This window comes from Molothrus aeneus, chromosome 26 (genome assembly GCF_037042795.1).
Source record: "Molothrus aeneus isolate 106 chromosome 26, BPBGC_Maene_1.0, whole genome shotgun sequence".
Taxonomy (NCBI): Eukaryota; Metazoa; Chordata; class Aves; order Passeriformes; family Icteridae; genus Molothrus; species Molothrus aeneus.
This window is the reverse complement of record NC_089671.1, coordinates 5,958,582-5,974,384: the sequence shown is the minus strand read 5'-3', so window position 1 is coordinate 5,974,384 and position 15,803 is coordinate 5,958,582. Positions and strand designations below refer to the sequence as shown.

Here is a 15,803-nt window from a genome sequence, read left to right as displayed (position 1 = left end):
TTACCTGACACGAAACACAGCTTTGTATTTCACAGATATGAGCAAAATCCATTAGTCAAAATCATACATAATCCTTTAAATGACATAATCAGCTCAGAACCAGCTGAGAAAAGATAAAAAAATACCTCATTATTAACAGCATTATCAGACATCTGGGAATGAAACAGGTTTTCACCCAAATAATGATGGAGATGCAAGTGAAACACTTCCTGACTTGTGATGATTTCTGGGTTCTGACCTATTACCTTTGTTGAGGGTTAGGATTTTTCCTTTTGCTTCTTTCTCTCATGGAATTTTAGTCCCATCTGTTGCTAACAGACCATAACCACCGGTACTTAAGAGAGACAAAAGATGTAGCCAAGGGGGAGGGGGAAAAGAGCCACTGGCTGCACTATCACAGCAGAGGGGCATTCTCTTGCGAAGGGCATAGATATAATGCGAGATTTTGGCTGGGAGGTGAGGGGCTGGGCTCAGCACTTCATGCTCTCAACATTGGAGGAGGACGGTCGAGCTGTTGCTTACTGCAGGGAGAATTCACTGCTGCTACCGAAGCTCAGCCTTGTACTGCTTCTTTCCTTACTGTGGGTGAGCCTTTGCTCGTGAGAGCAGCCATTGCAATGGGACCTTGCTGATGACTGGCCTGACTGGAAAGGACCCTCCTCATCTGCTTGGGTGCCTCAGGGGAGAAACCTGGAGCCCCGACCCCGTCCCCCTTTCCGGAGGGCGCATCATCCCGGCTGCGTGTGGTGGCTGCTGCTACCCAGCCCTGCTGTTTCCTGTTGCTGCCTCGGGCTTTTTTGCTACACTAACCCAGCATCCAGTGTCCACCTGATGCCTGTGGACTTCTGCTGGGTCTGTGGAGTTTTCTGTTGCATTTTGTTTGACACCCTGAAAAGTGTGCCTGCCTCTGCAGTCCCAGCTGATGCTTCAAGGTTCCTACTGCAGCCAATTTTTTTACCTTCCAGTCTGCGCGCCATTCCCACGTGAGGGAAACATGACCGACCTCGCGCCACAGCGCCCCCTGCAGCCGTGGGGGGGTCAACGCAGCTGCCCAGCCCGGACGGGGGCCACCAGCGCCCCTGCCGGCTGTGACCAGAACGACACCGAAAGGAAAGGTGCCTGCAGCTGAGCGAAGGCTGTCACTGCGTTCGTGGCTCTGTTGGGTGTTGCTGCTGTTGCTGTTGTTTGTTTGCCTTGTTAGCCATATACTTTACATATACATATACATAGAACTGTTACTTCTTTTCCCATATCTTTGCCTGAAAGCCCCATAATTTTGGAGTTATAATAATTTGGAGGGAAGAGGGTCACATTTTCCATTCCAAGAGAGGTTTCTGCCTTCCTTGGCAGACACCTATCTTTCAAACCAAGACAACCTTGTAGAGGTTTTCATTAGCACAGCCTTCAATAAGCAATCATATTTTAGAGTTCGTGAGGAAGATATTCCTAAATGTGTTTCTGATATTATATTTTTGGCTTATTTTGTAGAGTATGCGGGGTAACCATCAGCAGTCCAGGCAGCTATACACACACCATGACAGTCACTGAGAATGAGGGATTGGTCCTTTCATGATGATATTATCACTTCACTTGCAGAGGTGAGTATTTATCATGAAAATGGTTTCAGACTTCTCCCTGCTAAATAATCTCTCCTGTTTCCTACTGTCCCTGTTTTGGGACAGTAGGAAAAGGAGGTGATGAAGCAGCTGGACACATATAAACATCTTGGCAATCTTTGCAGTGATATTCTAAGGGGAACTGAGCAAACCTTCAACTTCAAACAGCACTTAAAGAACATGACATTGGAAAAATACCAGTCCAAACAAATATCCTACTGTTTGGGCAGAAGTTTCCCCCAAGCCATGGACACCAGTGCAGAGATGGCCACTGTGGCTAGCTGAGCTCCACAGCAGCTGTTCAGTGCCAGCTCAGACACCCTGTTTTCATAACTTAACTGATTCCTCTGCTGGTTCTCTGAGCTGGCTTTGGTACTTCTGAGCAGATTTCCTTGTGCCCCTTTGGCCTGTGAGCCTTGACCAACGAGCTGGGGAGGATTTTGGCTGTGCCCTTGCTCAGCACAGTCCTTACAGTGTCCTTGCACTGCAGTTTTCAGTGCCTCTCAGAAGGCTTTGTGCTGCTTTACCTCCCTGACTGACATTTATCACAACTGTAAGGAAATAGCAGATCATCAAGCAAATACTGCAGGATCTTCTAAAGCAAGAAGGAAAACTCCTTAGGGTGAGAGACTCTAAGATTTTTATCCAAGCAATGTTACATTTTTACTAATTTATTAACTTCATTTTGCTTATGAGGATGAGTCCTCAGTGCTCCCTGAAAGATATTGAAAATTATGCATTTGTGCTTGAGAAAACAGCAGCCAAACACTGTTGTGGTGATGTGATAGGTGGCAATCTGCAGGATATGCAATTTCTTCCTTTAATATACATCTACCTGTGAAATTCCCTGTTTATCACTTAGCTCCTTAGCTCCTGTCTTCACAGACACTGCTTTTAGTAAGTGCCTCTGATTAAATATACTGCAAATAATTCACTATAATAGCAAATTCACTACAATAGCAACTGTTTTGAGAAGAGTTTCCTATTTTCCCCACACTAACTCCTTTATCTCCTGGCCAGTTTTATCCAGCTTTGACAAAGAAGAAATCTCAGTATTTTGTGAAAATTGGCTGAAAGAAAAGAGGAAACCAACTTTGTGCTGAGGACCAGGCAGGTAAAACTCCATAATACAGATTAGTATAGGGCTCCTGTCAGCAGCTGTCAACTGGGCAGTCAGCAGGAGCATCCACTGGCACAAAGCACTTGGAAATAGCCACAGCATCTTCTGCCTTTGTCTTTTAATGAAGGGATCTGTGGAGTAGTGGAGAAGTGATAATGAGAGACAGAGGCTAAAATGAAAGAAGCTAAAATGAGATTCTGTAGAAAACCATACTACATTTTTTCTTCTGCTTATGGAACACTTTGTGTTAACAGACGACTTGTCACAAAAAGGCCTCTCAAAAAATCAAACAAGATAAAAAAATCACATGAATCACATGATGCTAGTTCAAAGACTTGGGAGATTAGGTTGAGACAAATGGGTAAGTAGATGGCACAAAACTTTGCATGATAAGAGGAATAGTCTGTCAAAAACTGGCATACATCCCTGTGCTTCCAAACAATATTCTTCTGTAAATATATATCTATAAAAGAAATGTGGTGTAAGCTGTGAAAAATCTGGATAAAACATCCATTTGATCATGGGTAGCCTGTGGTTTACTTTTACTGAGAAGGCTTCTAATAAGACAAGACAAAGTGCCAAAGTTTTAAACCTGGAGTTGAGATTTAGGGGCATGGATTTCCTGTTGTGGCTGATGAATCCAAGGATCTCCAATATCACTGCCTTCTGTCCATGCCAAATCTATCTTCGCAGGGAGGTTCTGAGGGCAGAATTTCTGTCTCCAGCATTCAACATGTCCCTGGGCAACATCAAACCAGGAGTGTTCTTTAACAGTGTTTCTGTGCTTCTAATTGAGCAATACCCAGAAAATAGCCCCATATCTGTCCAATAGTGATTTATATTCCAATCCATCTTCGTGCTACAAAAACCACAGCAGCTCTGTGGTATTTTAGTACCATACTGAAAGAAGAGATCACAAATGTATATCTGCATCATTTCAGTCACTGAAAAGTAGCTATTAATGTCCATCACATAAATAATATGCTTAACCAAAGTAAACACACAAATAAAGTTATTTGGAAGGGCTGTGACAATATTGTAAGTACATTTGTATGATTTAAAATAATTCACATTTTAATCCTTTTTTTTTCCCTTCAAAGGCTTCTTTGCTCAGTACGTTTGAACACTGTTTTTGGTAGAGGTCTTAACTAGTCCTATGTGATACAGGACTAGAGGACATACACAGATAAAGCTAAACATTTAGTGGAGGCAAAGGAACTTCAAAGGACCTTCTAAGTGCCACCTCAGCACAGCTGTGCTGCCATTGGCATAGCCCTGGAAGATGCTGTGATTTAAATTCATGTATGTGATAGGTTTCTCTGTACTCTTCGCAGAGTGGCAGGAAAAGGGGGACTACAGAAATGTGAGTGCGCAGGTTTAATATCATCAGTAGCCAATTACTGTGTTGCTATGTTGCCTCCAGTTGCTGGCTGGGACACAGAAGAAAGCATAAAGGAGTAAAGGCTAAAGCTGTTCCTTTTTTCTTTTTAATAATTTCTTTTTAAACATCTTCTGAGAGAAAAGAGTCACAATTAGTTCTTATTAGCCCTTGCCCACTCTTCTCCTTCCCCTTCCTCCTCATCCCAGCGTATATCCCACATGTATCTCTGTGTCAGCATGACATATTACTGTGCTCTGTGAAACATCCTCTCCTGCTGAACAGCCTGCCTGACACAGGTGGCACTGAGTGGTTACAATGAATAAGAATGCAGTACACGCTCTTCTTCTATGCAAACTTACAAGAGAAAATGCTTATTTTCATCATCTTCTTCACATTTTTCAGTTCAAACTGCACAATGATTTTTGGCAGTCAAGTAAACTTTATTTTCTTATTTTCCCAGCTTAAAAGCTAAAATGTCCATTGTCAGACCTAACCTGGTAGTTTGGGTCTGGTTGTTGCTCAGGATACAAGAAAGAACTTGATAAAAAATACCTTGCTGGAGGTAAAAGTGCTCAGTTCTAATTGATTCTGTTGGAAATTACATAACACAGACAAAGAATTACTGATTCAAACACTTACTAAGTTACACGGCTACCACACACCAACAGCACCACTGTGAGCTCTGAGTGTCTGTCACTTTCTGAACAGGAACAACACATACCAAATAAAAAAGGGTACATGCAAAAGGATTATTTAATCTTTCCAACTTTCTTGTAAGGCCTATAAGCCCCTGTAATACACACTGTCCTTTATAGTAAGAACAGTTTTATACCCCAAATTTATGTACATGTTCCTCCTCTGCTGCAGAATCTACTGATGTTTTCCCTCAGCCTGCTGGATGACACACAGCTTAAATGCTCCCACTCCTTCACCCTCTAGATCCCATGCCAATCCACAGATTTGGTTTTGATTATTACACAGAGTTCATTGACGACAATTTTTCAGTTTTTCCCCTTAAGCTCCTTTCTAGTATCTAATCCTAAAATACATTGTTTCATTCTTCCATCTATAAGCAAACGGTGCCTGCTTCAGTTTTCAACCATCACAGATTAACACTTCTGGGATGAGAAATATTGAACTTGCACTTCTCTCCAGCATCAAATGCTACTCAGAATTGGGAATGGCAACAGTGTCATTTATCTCACAGCAGAACTGACATGTGTCTTTAACACAGTAGCCACTCCAGCTGCAAGGTAGAAATATCTGCTGAATATCTGGTGACTTCTTGATTTAACCATTTTGGATGAAAGTGAGGAAAAAATAAAAAAAAAAAAAAGGAACATTTCCCCTCACTTCCTTAATGGCTAGGTTCAATTTGTCAGGAGCTGAGGCCTTGACAGCTCCCACTTCACAACTGCCACCAGCAGAGCTCTTTGGAAAGCCAGATCAGTACCTTGCTGCCACAAACAGCCTCAGCCAAAGTGTGGCACCTTCCCAGATAGGCAGCAGACACCTTACACACATTACGAAGTTCCCACTCATGTCCTAATTCACACTTTCAGAATTCCAGAGCCATTTCAGCCACAGGGGATGGCAGACACTAGTAGCCACAGTAGCAATGTAGCTGCTTAAATGTTGAATGTCACCATCCTAAAGGATGGACTGACCATAACAGGTAACTAACATTTGCTTTCTGAGAAGAAAAAGTAATTTCTGATATACGGAAATTGCAGGCTTTTGCCATTAAACTGCAAACACAGACTTGTAAATGCTGATGTCAGGATTTACCAGGAGGAGAGTGACGTGGATTCTTATTAATTCTGTTTAGCATGGCAAGGCTTTTGCCTCATGAACTGGTGGCAGCTGAACAATAACCTTGGATATGCCTGCGCCTTCCCCAGATATCCTGACCTTGGTAATATGATTCAAATTCTCTGTACAAAATGACATGGAACATCCCCATCCATTAGAGTGGGCTCTCAGTTAACAATATTTCATTGATGTTGTGTCAAAAATACACACTTTAAATAACATATTATTATATATTATTGCATTTCAATATGTCATACATTTATTAATGTTTGTAACAAGAAAAAAAAAGGCAAAGAATCATCATTTTTGAGTCCAGGAAATGTATTTTAACAGTTCTAAAATACAAAATTATATTTCATTTAAAGCATATGGTGTGAGGAGACCTGCACACTTTTAGTATAACAGCAGGATCAGTGTGAGAGAAAAAAATCTTCAGCCTTTTCATACCAATGACTATAACTCCAAGTAGAGAATCATGTACACAGACAAGATATATGTTACTTCTACTTCTGCAAGGCTTGAAATAAATATCTATGTTTATAAATAGACCTAAGTGCAGGATGAAATAAATCCAAATAAGATACTATCAATGCAGCGCATAGGGTCTACTAGAAAATAGGAAAGGGGCATTAAGAACAAAGTGGGCAAATTTGAAAATTCTTTTGAATATATCAAACTGTAGCTGGAGGCCAGCTGCTGCTCCAGGCATTTTTTTTCTAAGTCTCATCATTAGGAACTGAAAACTGGAAAGCAACTTATTTAAATAAACATGAGGAGGGAGAAAGGATGGGCAAGGCCTTTGGTTGGGATCTGTTAGCCCAGCTTCAATAGCATCTTTAACCTTCTAATGGATCTGCTGCCCAATGTCCAGAAAAGCAGATCCTGTTGATGTTTCTGATGACATCCAGTGAGTGCATTTCCAGGGACAGCACACCCACCTTTGGAAGGGCACCATGGTCTGCTTTGAATCACTGCATAACTACAGCTGAGAGACAGTAACATGATTTGAAAGGTCCTCCTGCCAAACTGAGATCATATCCCAAGCTCAACATTAGAGTACAATGCTGTTCATGGAGTGAATCATTCTCCAGGTCTAAGATCTCCCAGGAAACTTCCCACGGCAGATAAGTGAGCTCGTTTTATGGCACCAGACAAGATTAAATGTCAAGCAGAGCAATGAAGAAGATGCAGAAGTATATTCTTGTGCCTGTTCAGGACTCATTCCATGGGTGATCTGTGTCAGACAACCAGAAACTGAGAACACACCAAGATGCCCATCTGAGACTTCACATATTCCAAACTGATGCAATCTCATGGACAACTGAAGCAGTAAGGAAAGAAAGGTCCTAATATAGAGTAAGGTGAAGATCCTGAACTTGTTTTCTCCTGTGCATGATCTACTAACATCAAAGTCTGCAGTCTACATCTGAAAAAAACCAGCATTTTTTCCTGTTTTAAATTCCATATTGAGGGTGAATAAACGAGTTACTTTAACCTGCTGGTTCCACTGCAAGTTCACTCACTAACACGCAGAGCACGCAGAACTGTAGAAGAATTAGAAATGGTAAACAACTATTTAAGCGGCAATACTATGCTTCTTTTTTTATTCATTAAAGTTTTTGATGTTTGCATCAGACTTTTGACTTTCCAAAGCTACTCTACATCAAAAATCACGATTAAGACCTCTAAAAGTATATCACAAGTCAGTTTACAGATGATTTTGATGTCTTATTGCTATCCATTCCTCCTGGACCATATATAACATTTAATTTTTTTTATTCCTGCAGTGCTGAAATATGGTTCATACCAGTATCTGTCCTTTTAGTAATCACCAAAGCAAACCTTGGCAGTTGTCATATATTGCACTCTTGAGAAAAATGCTAGTGATACTCTGAATTGATTGAATAGCATGGAATCAGAACTAACTGGCAGAGGAACCATTTCACTGATTTCAATCCATAAATCTCTTTTCTCCTACCCTGTTTTAGTTTAGAAGCTGCTGAATGTAGCCATTATCTTGTAATGTACAGAATAGACCAATTATTTATATGGATATTAATTTAAAGACATGATTGTATTCATTAATGCCCCATATGAGCAGGCAGATGTGTGGATCTTGCTGATTAACTTTCATTCATGCACACTGAGCTACAGAATAACAGTCCTTGGCCAGCAGACTTCAATTCCTTTTATTTCCCCAGGGATCAACATCAGGTATAATGTCCTGGCTTGCCTTAAAAATAAAGTGGTTTCAAACAGAACTTTACCTGCTTTAGGCAACAATTTCAGTCCTTGAGTGTGACCTAAAATGACTCATAAGACATAAGGGCACTGATGTGGCAAGGTTTAATTACTTGGCAGGGATGCACTTGCTGTCTGTTATATATGATAGAGATAATTCATGCTATAGAAGTAGATATATATGTGTATAAAATATTGAAAAGATCCAAAGTTATGTTTCTGACCACTCTGGCTGGGAACAGAGTTCTATTCTTATTTAACCAGTTCCCGGACAGCGGTAAGATAATATCAGGTCTGTTACCGTATGAATGGAATGGTCCCTGGCTGTTATGGGGGATTTCCTCTGGCTTCTGCATTCAGGAGATAGCATCTGGACTTTCCTGGAATGGAATGTCTCAAGGAGCTCACAAGACATACACCTGGACATTACTTCATCGTGGTACTCAGAAACTAGTACATGTGAATGCATCTTCTGCCTGGACACTCAGACATTCGTCTGCATCTCTGAGCTCGCCTTTGTTTCTACATCTGTGTGGATTCAATTATACATGAGAAGGAACACAAAGAAATATGTGGTCATCCCTGCTCCAGGCAGAATAAACTGTATATAAGCTGGTCACTGGAAACACTAGGTGTGAACCTGAGGGGGAACACTGTCACTCTGTCAGCAGGAGCCCAAGGTCACCCAGCAGCTGCACCGGGGGCTGACGCTGTCTTGGCTGTGGTGGGATTTCGAAATTCTCTATTTTTTTGTTATTCGATCTAATAAATCTCTGTTAAATTTCTATAAATTTGGCTACAGATTTGATCATTTACAACACTGTCTAAAGCAAATGCTGCTGCTCAACATGTTTTTATGAGAAAAAAGAAAAAATGTATGGCCAAGAACTGTACTGAGTCTAAAAGAATTCTAGAAATGGGGCTTTTGAAATTAAGTCCACAGAGAACCAGGAGACCAAAGTCAGATGGGCTACAGAAAGGCAAGGGACAAAAATTGGGGGACAAAAGGCAGAGCTCTTGCAGAGGTGAATTGAGGAAGGAGTCCCAGCAAAGTACCAGGTCAGTAGGAAGTGGAGTGGTTTTTTCATCCACGACAATCACCCATGACAGGCTGGAAATCCCTGCTTTGGAGATTGAAACCAAGGTGCTTCCTGCCCAAATATAAGATATTCTATTGTGCTGATTGCTTTGGTGCTCAAGTGAATCCAAGGCAAAAAGAGCAGAGAAAGTAAAAGGGTGCCATTCTTTGTGACATGGAGGAGTGTGATTTGCAAATTAATAAGGATTGGCATTGTTTATCAGAAAGGGCTGTTTATCTGAAATGGACTGCTTGCTAAATTCATTAAAATGGATAACTAAGAGACAAAGCTCGGCCTGAGAGAGAACTGGAACCTAGGGAGTTTCCTCAAAAGCAGCATTTCTTCTTCTGCATGTAAACTCACTAAAAATATCTTGTGCTGAAGTTCTGAATCTTGAAATCCAATTATCTGTGTCAATGACACTCAAGGCTTCAGGACCTGCTAAGCCACTTTCTCAGGAAATGGAGAATCACACATACAGAATAAGAGCACAACTCAGAATAACATCTGATGGTGCTTGAATTGTAAATGTGTGACCTGATACTGTCCTGAAATCGTTGGACGGCACAAAAAGTAATACATCACGGGTCACTGCAACCTTATTGCAAAAAAGTGGATCAAAGAGGTATAAATATTTGGCAAATAGCCCTGCCATCCCTTTTACTCCTGTAATATATGTTAGAAACAATTCATGCTATAAAAGAATGTATTTTATAAAGATTGTGAAACCCAAATGAGTCTCTGACCATAAGCAGCCCAGGGACAGATGTCTACTTTGGAATGTTGAAATTCCTGAAGGCAGCAAGAGAACAATACCCTGTTTACCGATGAATAGACGTGGCCAGGGCAATGATTGTTTTCCTTCCGGGTAATCAGGAATAATCATCATCGCTTGACTCATACTGCTGAGATAACAGAAGTTGCCAGAAAGATACATCTGAATAGGGACTTCCCCTGACATGAACAGCGCCTGCCACTACTCAGGAAACAGCAACTGTCCCGCCCAGCACAGTGAAAGAAACTCTCATGCATACGCGGGGTTACAAAGGAAAGCGGCACCTCTGCCTCAGGCATAAAAAACTGTATAAAATAGCCTCGCTGGAAACAGCATGTGTGAACAAAGGGGGATCCGATGTGATAGAAGTTGGATCCAGGTTCACCCAGCGCCGATCCCGGGCTCGATGCTGTCTCTTTGGCTGTGGTGGTTTTGAAGACCATATTTTGGTTGCAGAAAAAGATAAATTTTAAAATCTTTTCGCATTTTTGATAATTTGGCTTTTTGATTGATCATTTATTAACACTCCTGAATGTAATGGGAAGAATTTTCTCAGCCTCAGACCAGAAATAGCTATTAAGTTGCCTTCTGTGTGATGGCCACAGACTGGGCTTTTCTCCCCTTGTAGGAAAACAGTGATGTTGTCCTTTATACCCTCCTATCCGATAATTTCTTCTCTTAAGGAGAAAGAAAAATATTGCTTTATTTCCAAGCAGTCTAAAAAATAGTAGGAAGGTCTCAATCTGGTTTACTAAAAGGCTTTCACTATAAACACTGAAATAAAATAATCTAAAGGAACTAGAAAGGGATGTGCTTAAATGGAAATTTTAGACACAAATTCTGTAGTGGAATAGAACAGTTCTGGTCTGCCAAGGTGAGAAGGGAGAACTAAACAGGTAACTGGTTTACAGAAATTAACCAATGCTCCCCACTAAAACTAAAGCCATGGGGAAAGGAGTGGCAAGGAGTGAAAGGAGTAAGAGGAGATATTAAGTCAGTGATCATAGATTGGTCTTGGATTCTGTTCCTGTGGGTGAGTCATTTCTGTTCCTCATAAGCTAATTTCCAAAGTGAAGCACACGAAGTAGATATGTTGCTTTCAAAATTAAATAAATATTTTTAAACCTGATAAAATTGAACTTCTAAATTAATAGCAAAAAAAAAAATTGTTAGGAATTTGAAATTACTGTTCCAAGAACAACTGAACTGAGTATTTCCTTCCATCTTGCTCTCTCTTAGAGCTTGAGTCTCCTCCCAGCCCCTTTTCCAAAAGAGGTTTATTATTGTAACTGTGTGCAAGTAGCTGTCTCACTTGTTCACTGTGCATGTAAGCTAGCTTATTATAACTTTGATTTGAAACCACATCAAATCCCTTTTTTATTTATTCATTATTTTTCTTAGGATCAGTTCCATAAAACCCTTTCATATACAACATAATCACAGTTAAATCTTCTCCAAGAAATTCCCTGGCTGCCACAGCAATTGATTCTGAGCGCTGAGAGCTGAAGTGCTTCAGCCCATATGAAACACACCTCTATTTTTAACATACAAAAAACATTACTGAGGAAGTGAACACAAATACACTACCTGCCAAATCAAATCCTCAGTGAAGCAAAGAATGAACAAAGAATTTTTTATAAGGTATCAAAATTGCAATCTTTTTTCTCAGAGGAGAATTTTGATTTAACCATTTTGGAAGTCTCTCAAGACAAATAACAACAAGAACAAATCCTGTTCTTGTAACATGATAGAAGGTCATCAGTGGCAGTATTTGTGAGCATGGTAGGTGTTAAAAATAGGTTAGAAATTGTTGTAAAATAGTTGATAGATCATTAAGCATGTACTGTTAGTTTGGTTATTATATTGTAAAAGGGGTTAAAAGGGTAGTTGTAAGAACTACGGTACTCAACATACCGTAACACACCTTGGTAAAGTGCGTCACCCCACAGCGAACTGTACAGAACTGTAATGGGCCAATCAAGCACCTTAAACCTTCATGCAAATGAAGGATCCAAAAAGAAACCAATCCAAAGGGACAACAAACAGGATAAAAAGGGGCTGCTGACCCACTGAATCCTTGCCACTCCATCTGGGACATCGGGGACATCGCTGCTGAGCAGCCCCAGTGCCGGCGCTGCAGCATCCTTGACGGGAACGCTCCTGCTCGGCCCAGGCCCCCAGGGTACTAAAGTGCTCTCGTTTTTATCAGTAAAAACCTCATCACTGATACAGCATCTCCCAGTCTGTCAGTGCCTCCAAATTTTATCAATAATCAGACATTTGCTTCACTGTGAGCTGGTACAAAAACCCAGCTGACTTCTTAGAACTGCTGAAGACATTGAATATTCTGAACCTCCTGCATTTGACTCACTGACAACTTCCATGTCCTTGAATTTAATGTTTTGTCATTCTGTAATTTATAAATTATATGAAATGTGTAAGCCTTTGTGTACATAGCAGAGTCATCAAAACTCTGAGTTTTGGTTTTTTAGTTTTTGAGGTTTTTTTAAAATCAGAACAAAAAACCTCTACACATTTTCATTTAAAAAGCAAAATGTAAATATTATCCTGAAATTTGGGCCAGAGTTGGAAGCATTACTGTCTTCCAGTAGTAACAACATCACCATTTCAGCATTTCTGTGATAAAGCCCAGATAAATTCTGATGTATTTGCACATGTGCCACGAGGACTTCCATGGGAAGTACAGAGCAAATTCCTAGAATGTCACACTGTTTCCAGTGGACATCTCATTTGTCATGACTACAAGGGAAGATAAATAATTTTCAAAAACCTTTTGCTGGAGTCTCTACTTGCTCTGATATTGTAATTCACAGTGCCTTTTTACCTGCATGGTCTTACCCAACCTGTGTTACACTGGTCTGTAACATATGTAGTATATGGTAGAGATAATTCATGCTATTAATGTATAAAATATTGTAAGATCCAAACTATGTCTTTTGACCATCCTGGCCGGGAGCAGTGTCTTATTCATATACATCTAGTTCCTGGACTTTGTTGAGATAACATCAGAGTTTTTAACGTAAGAATAGAAGCTTCCAGGGCGATAATTGCTGGCTTCCCCGGGTATCTGGGTCCACTCAAGAGTGATTATCGCCTCGATGATTACATCTACCGATGATCGGTGGCGCCACACTGATGCATGTGAATGCTGACTTCCAGGAAGTCTTCTGATAACATCGAGACACTGGACTGAGTCTTTGTCTACCTCTGCACATGTAAAGCCACGGCGATGCATGTGAAGAGACACAAAGAACATCTCTGTCATCTCTGCCTTGGGCAGAATAAATTGTACAAAAACTTGCTGCGCGAGTCAGCATTCGTGAACCGAGGGGGAGACTCTGACATTTTGGAGGTCAGATCCAGGTTCACCCTGTGCCGATCCCGGGCTTGACCCTGACTCATTGGCTGTGGTGGTTTTGACGACCGAACTTTGGTCTCGCGGACAAATTAATAAACCTTTTCTAAATTTTCTTATGAATTTGGCTCTCGATTTGATCATTTATAACACACAGGTTGGGTAAGAAACAACTGCCTGCATGGAAAAAGCAATAAATACTTTAAAATACCCTTTTAGGCACCCCAACATAAGAAAATCAACACAAAACCATTATAAACTAATGAGTATTGCCAAGACTGCTAAAAGGTTCAAGATGTTTTATGTATAAAATAATTTCAGAATTGAAATATCAATCCTTCAGCTGGATAAACAGAACTGATTAGTTCAGTGATGTCAGGACAATCTTTAAAACATGCTACATTTTTATTCTGCCTCAGAGCTGACAGATAAAAGTAAATGCTTTAGAAAAATAAAATGTAGCAATTTGGGTTTTTTTAAATCTACTAACTCTATTTATTTTATACCTCAGAACAGAGACCACCTACCTTTCTTCCCCCTGTGTTTAGGCGAAGAGGAGTTAGGAAGGGATCAAAAATCATATGGCTGGTTTCAATATTGACAGGTGACTGTCTTTTCCCAACAGAGCAAAGATTCCAAGCTGAGTTCACCAAACCCCAGAAGGAGGGTACTGCAAAATATAAGAAAGTGTAAGTTTAATGGAAGTCTGGAAAGACTGTGGCAGTGCATGCCAGGCAGATGGCCAGGTAATTAATCTTGTCCGATTGTCTGTACCCACACTTTGAAACTGAAAACAGGCAAATTCATCTTGCATCTGAAATTTAAAACTTCATACAACAAGACCAAAACATATGATTTCATATAATTTTGTATCAGGAAAGAAGGTGGATTAGTTCTTTTCCTCTTTGATATAATCCCAGGTTCAATAATAAACAGCTCTTTTGCTATTACAGAATATTTACTGAGGAATAGGAATGCGAGTCACTAGTCCTTATGCTAACTTTGCATATATTCCATGTGTCCTTGGACTGAAATGTTTCCATTCTACTCAACTTAAAAAAAAATACTTAAAATATTTAGAAAATTAATTAAAACCCACAGAAATGTTGTAAGAGAAACACATGCTGATACTGGAGAACAGACTGTTCTCTTGAGGTTCTACCTATTTCTGTTCTGCTCACTTAAAATCTTTCTTTAGATAAAGTTTTGATATTAAAAAAAATCTTGCTGGAGAAGTCACACCCTGGTGGTGAGAAAGTTTAAGTTCCTTCCCTGGGCATGCGATGGCTTGGAACAAGGAGGAAACACTAACTGTGGATAAACTGAGTTACTTCCTGCATTTTCTAACTGGAAAAAAAGTGTGATGTAACTACATACTGCTGCATATCAGAGAACTGCAGCTGAGGGTCGCATTGCATCTCATCTGCTACAGAAAAGATCAACCTGGACCTCTCTTTGGCTACTGAAAACTTTTCTGTAAACGAGTGGAGTGCAATTACAAGATACACAAAGGACATATTTAGATTTGTGTCTGCAACTTTGACCTTGTCAATTGTTCTGTAGTTTTGTGTAGCAGCTGAAAATTTTGCAATCTTCTTGTAAGATATTTTTGGCTTGATTTTTTTCTTTTAACATGTTGTTAAAAGCTTTAATAGCCTTTAAGCCTCAAAGCATTCTTCTGATGCATGAACCATGTGTGACAAGGCCTCCAAACCCAGACTGGGGAAGACTGGGGCCCTGGGGCAGGAACACAAGTGCTTTGCCTGGTGGGTGGAGCTGAAAACAACACAGTTGGGCTATAAAAAGCTTTTTTTGTTGCTGTGGTTAGTTGGATGCAGGAGTCTGTAGTGTGAATATTTGCTCCTGATTGCAATTTTTGGCTACTCTAGGGGGAGCAACAAAGAATTTTGGCTGGACTGGAACCTCATGTTTACATTGGGTTTAACACATTGAGAGGATATTCCTTGGAGGGGAGAAAGGTGGAAAATATTTTCTGAATAATGCAGCCCTAGGATTACGGTGATCTTGATATTTTCCTTATGTTTTATACAACTCAGCTTTTTTTTGCCTTCAGAGTTTGAGTGTATGTAGGTATAAAACTTTGGTTAGGTTAACCTGTATTTCATGTCACTTTTTCCACAAAATTAGATAAACCTTCTGGGGAATTCTTAGGTTGCTGCTTGCACAGCGAAACTTCGTTGTGTTTGTGCAGGAGTGATGGAAAGTGTTTTGCAGCTGTTGCCTGCTCCAGTAGTTCAGGTGTTGTCATCTACAAATGTTAACTCTTATTACAAAATATGTGAAAACTCAATTTTCAGTTGAAACTTTTTTATTCTTAGTGCCAGTGTGTCTGTGCAGCCACAGGTGCTACACATACAGGTGAACTCTAACAGCCATAATTGA

The 15,803-nt window shown here is 40.3% G+C and overlaps 1 protein-coding gene across 1 annotated transcript in view; it reads right to left on the bottom strand.

Moving 5' to 3' along the window:
- CA10 (carbonic anhydrase 10) overlaps nucleotides 1-15,803 on the bottom strand; it is a 213,555-nt gene that overhangs the window by 120,318 nt on the left and 77,434 nt on the right. Inside the window, exon 4 of the mRNA XM_066566019.1 lies at nucleotides 13,928-14,070. Within this exon, the coding sequence (XP_066422116.1) occupies nucleotides 13,928-14,070 (143 nt within the window). The remainder of the gene's footprint in view (nucleotides 1-13,927; nucleotides 14,071-15,803) is intronic.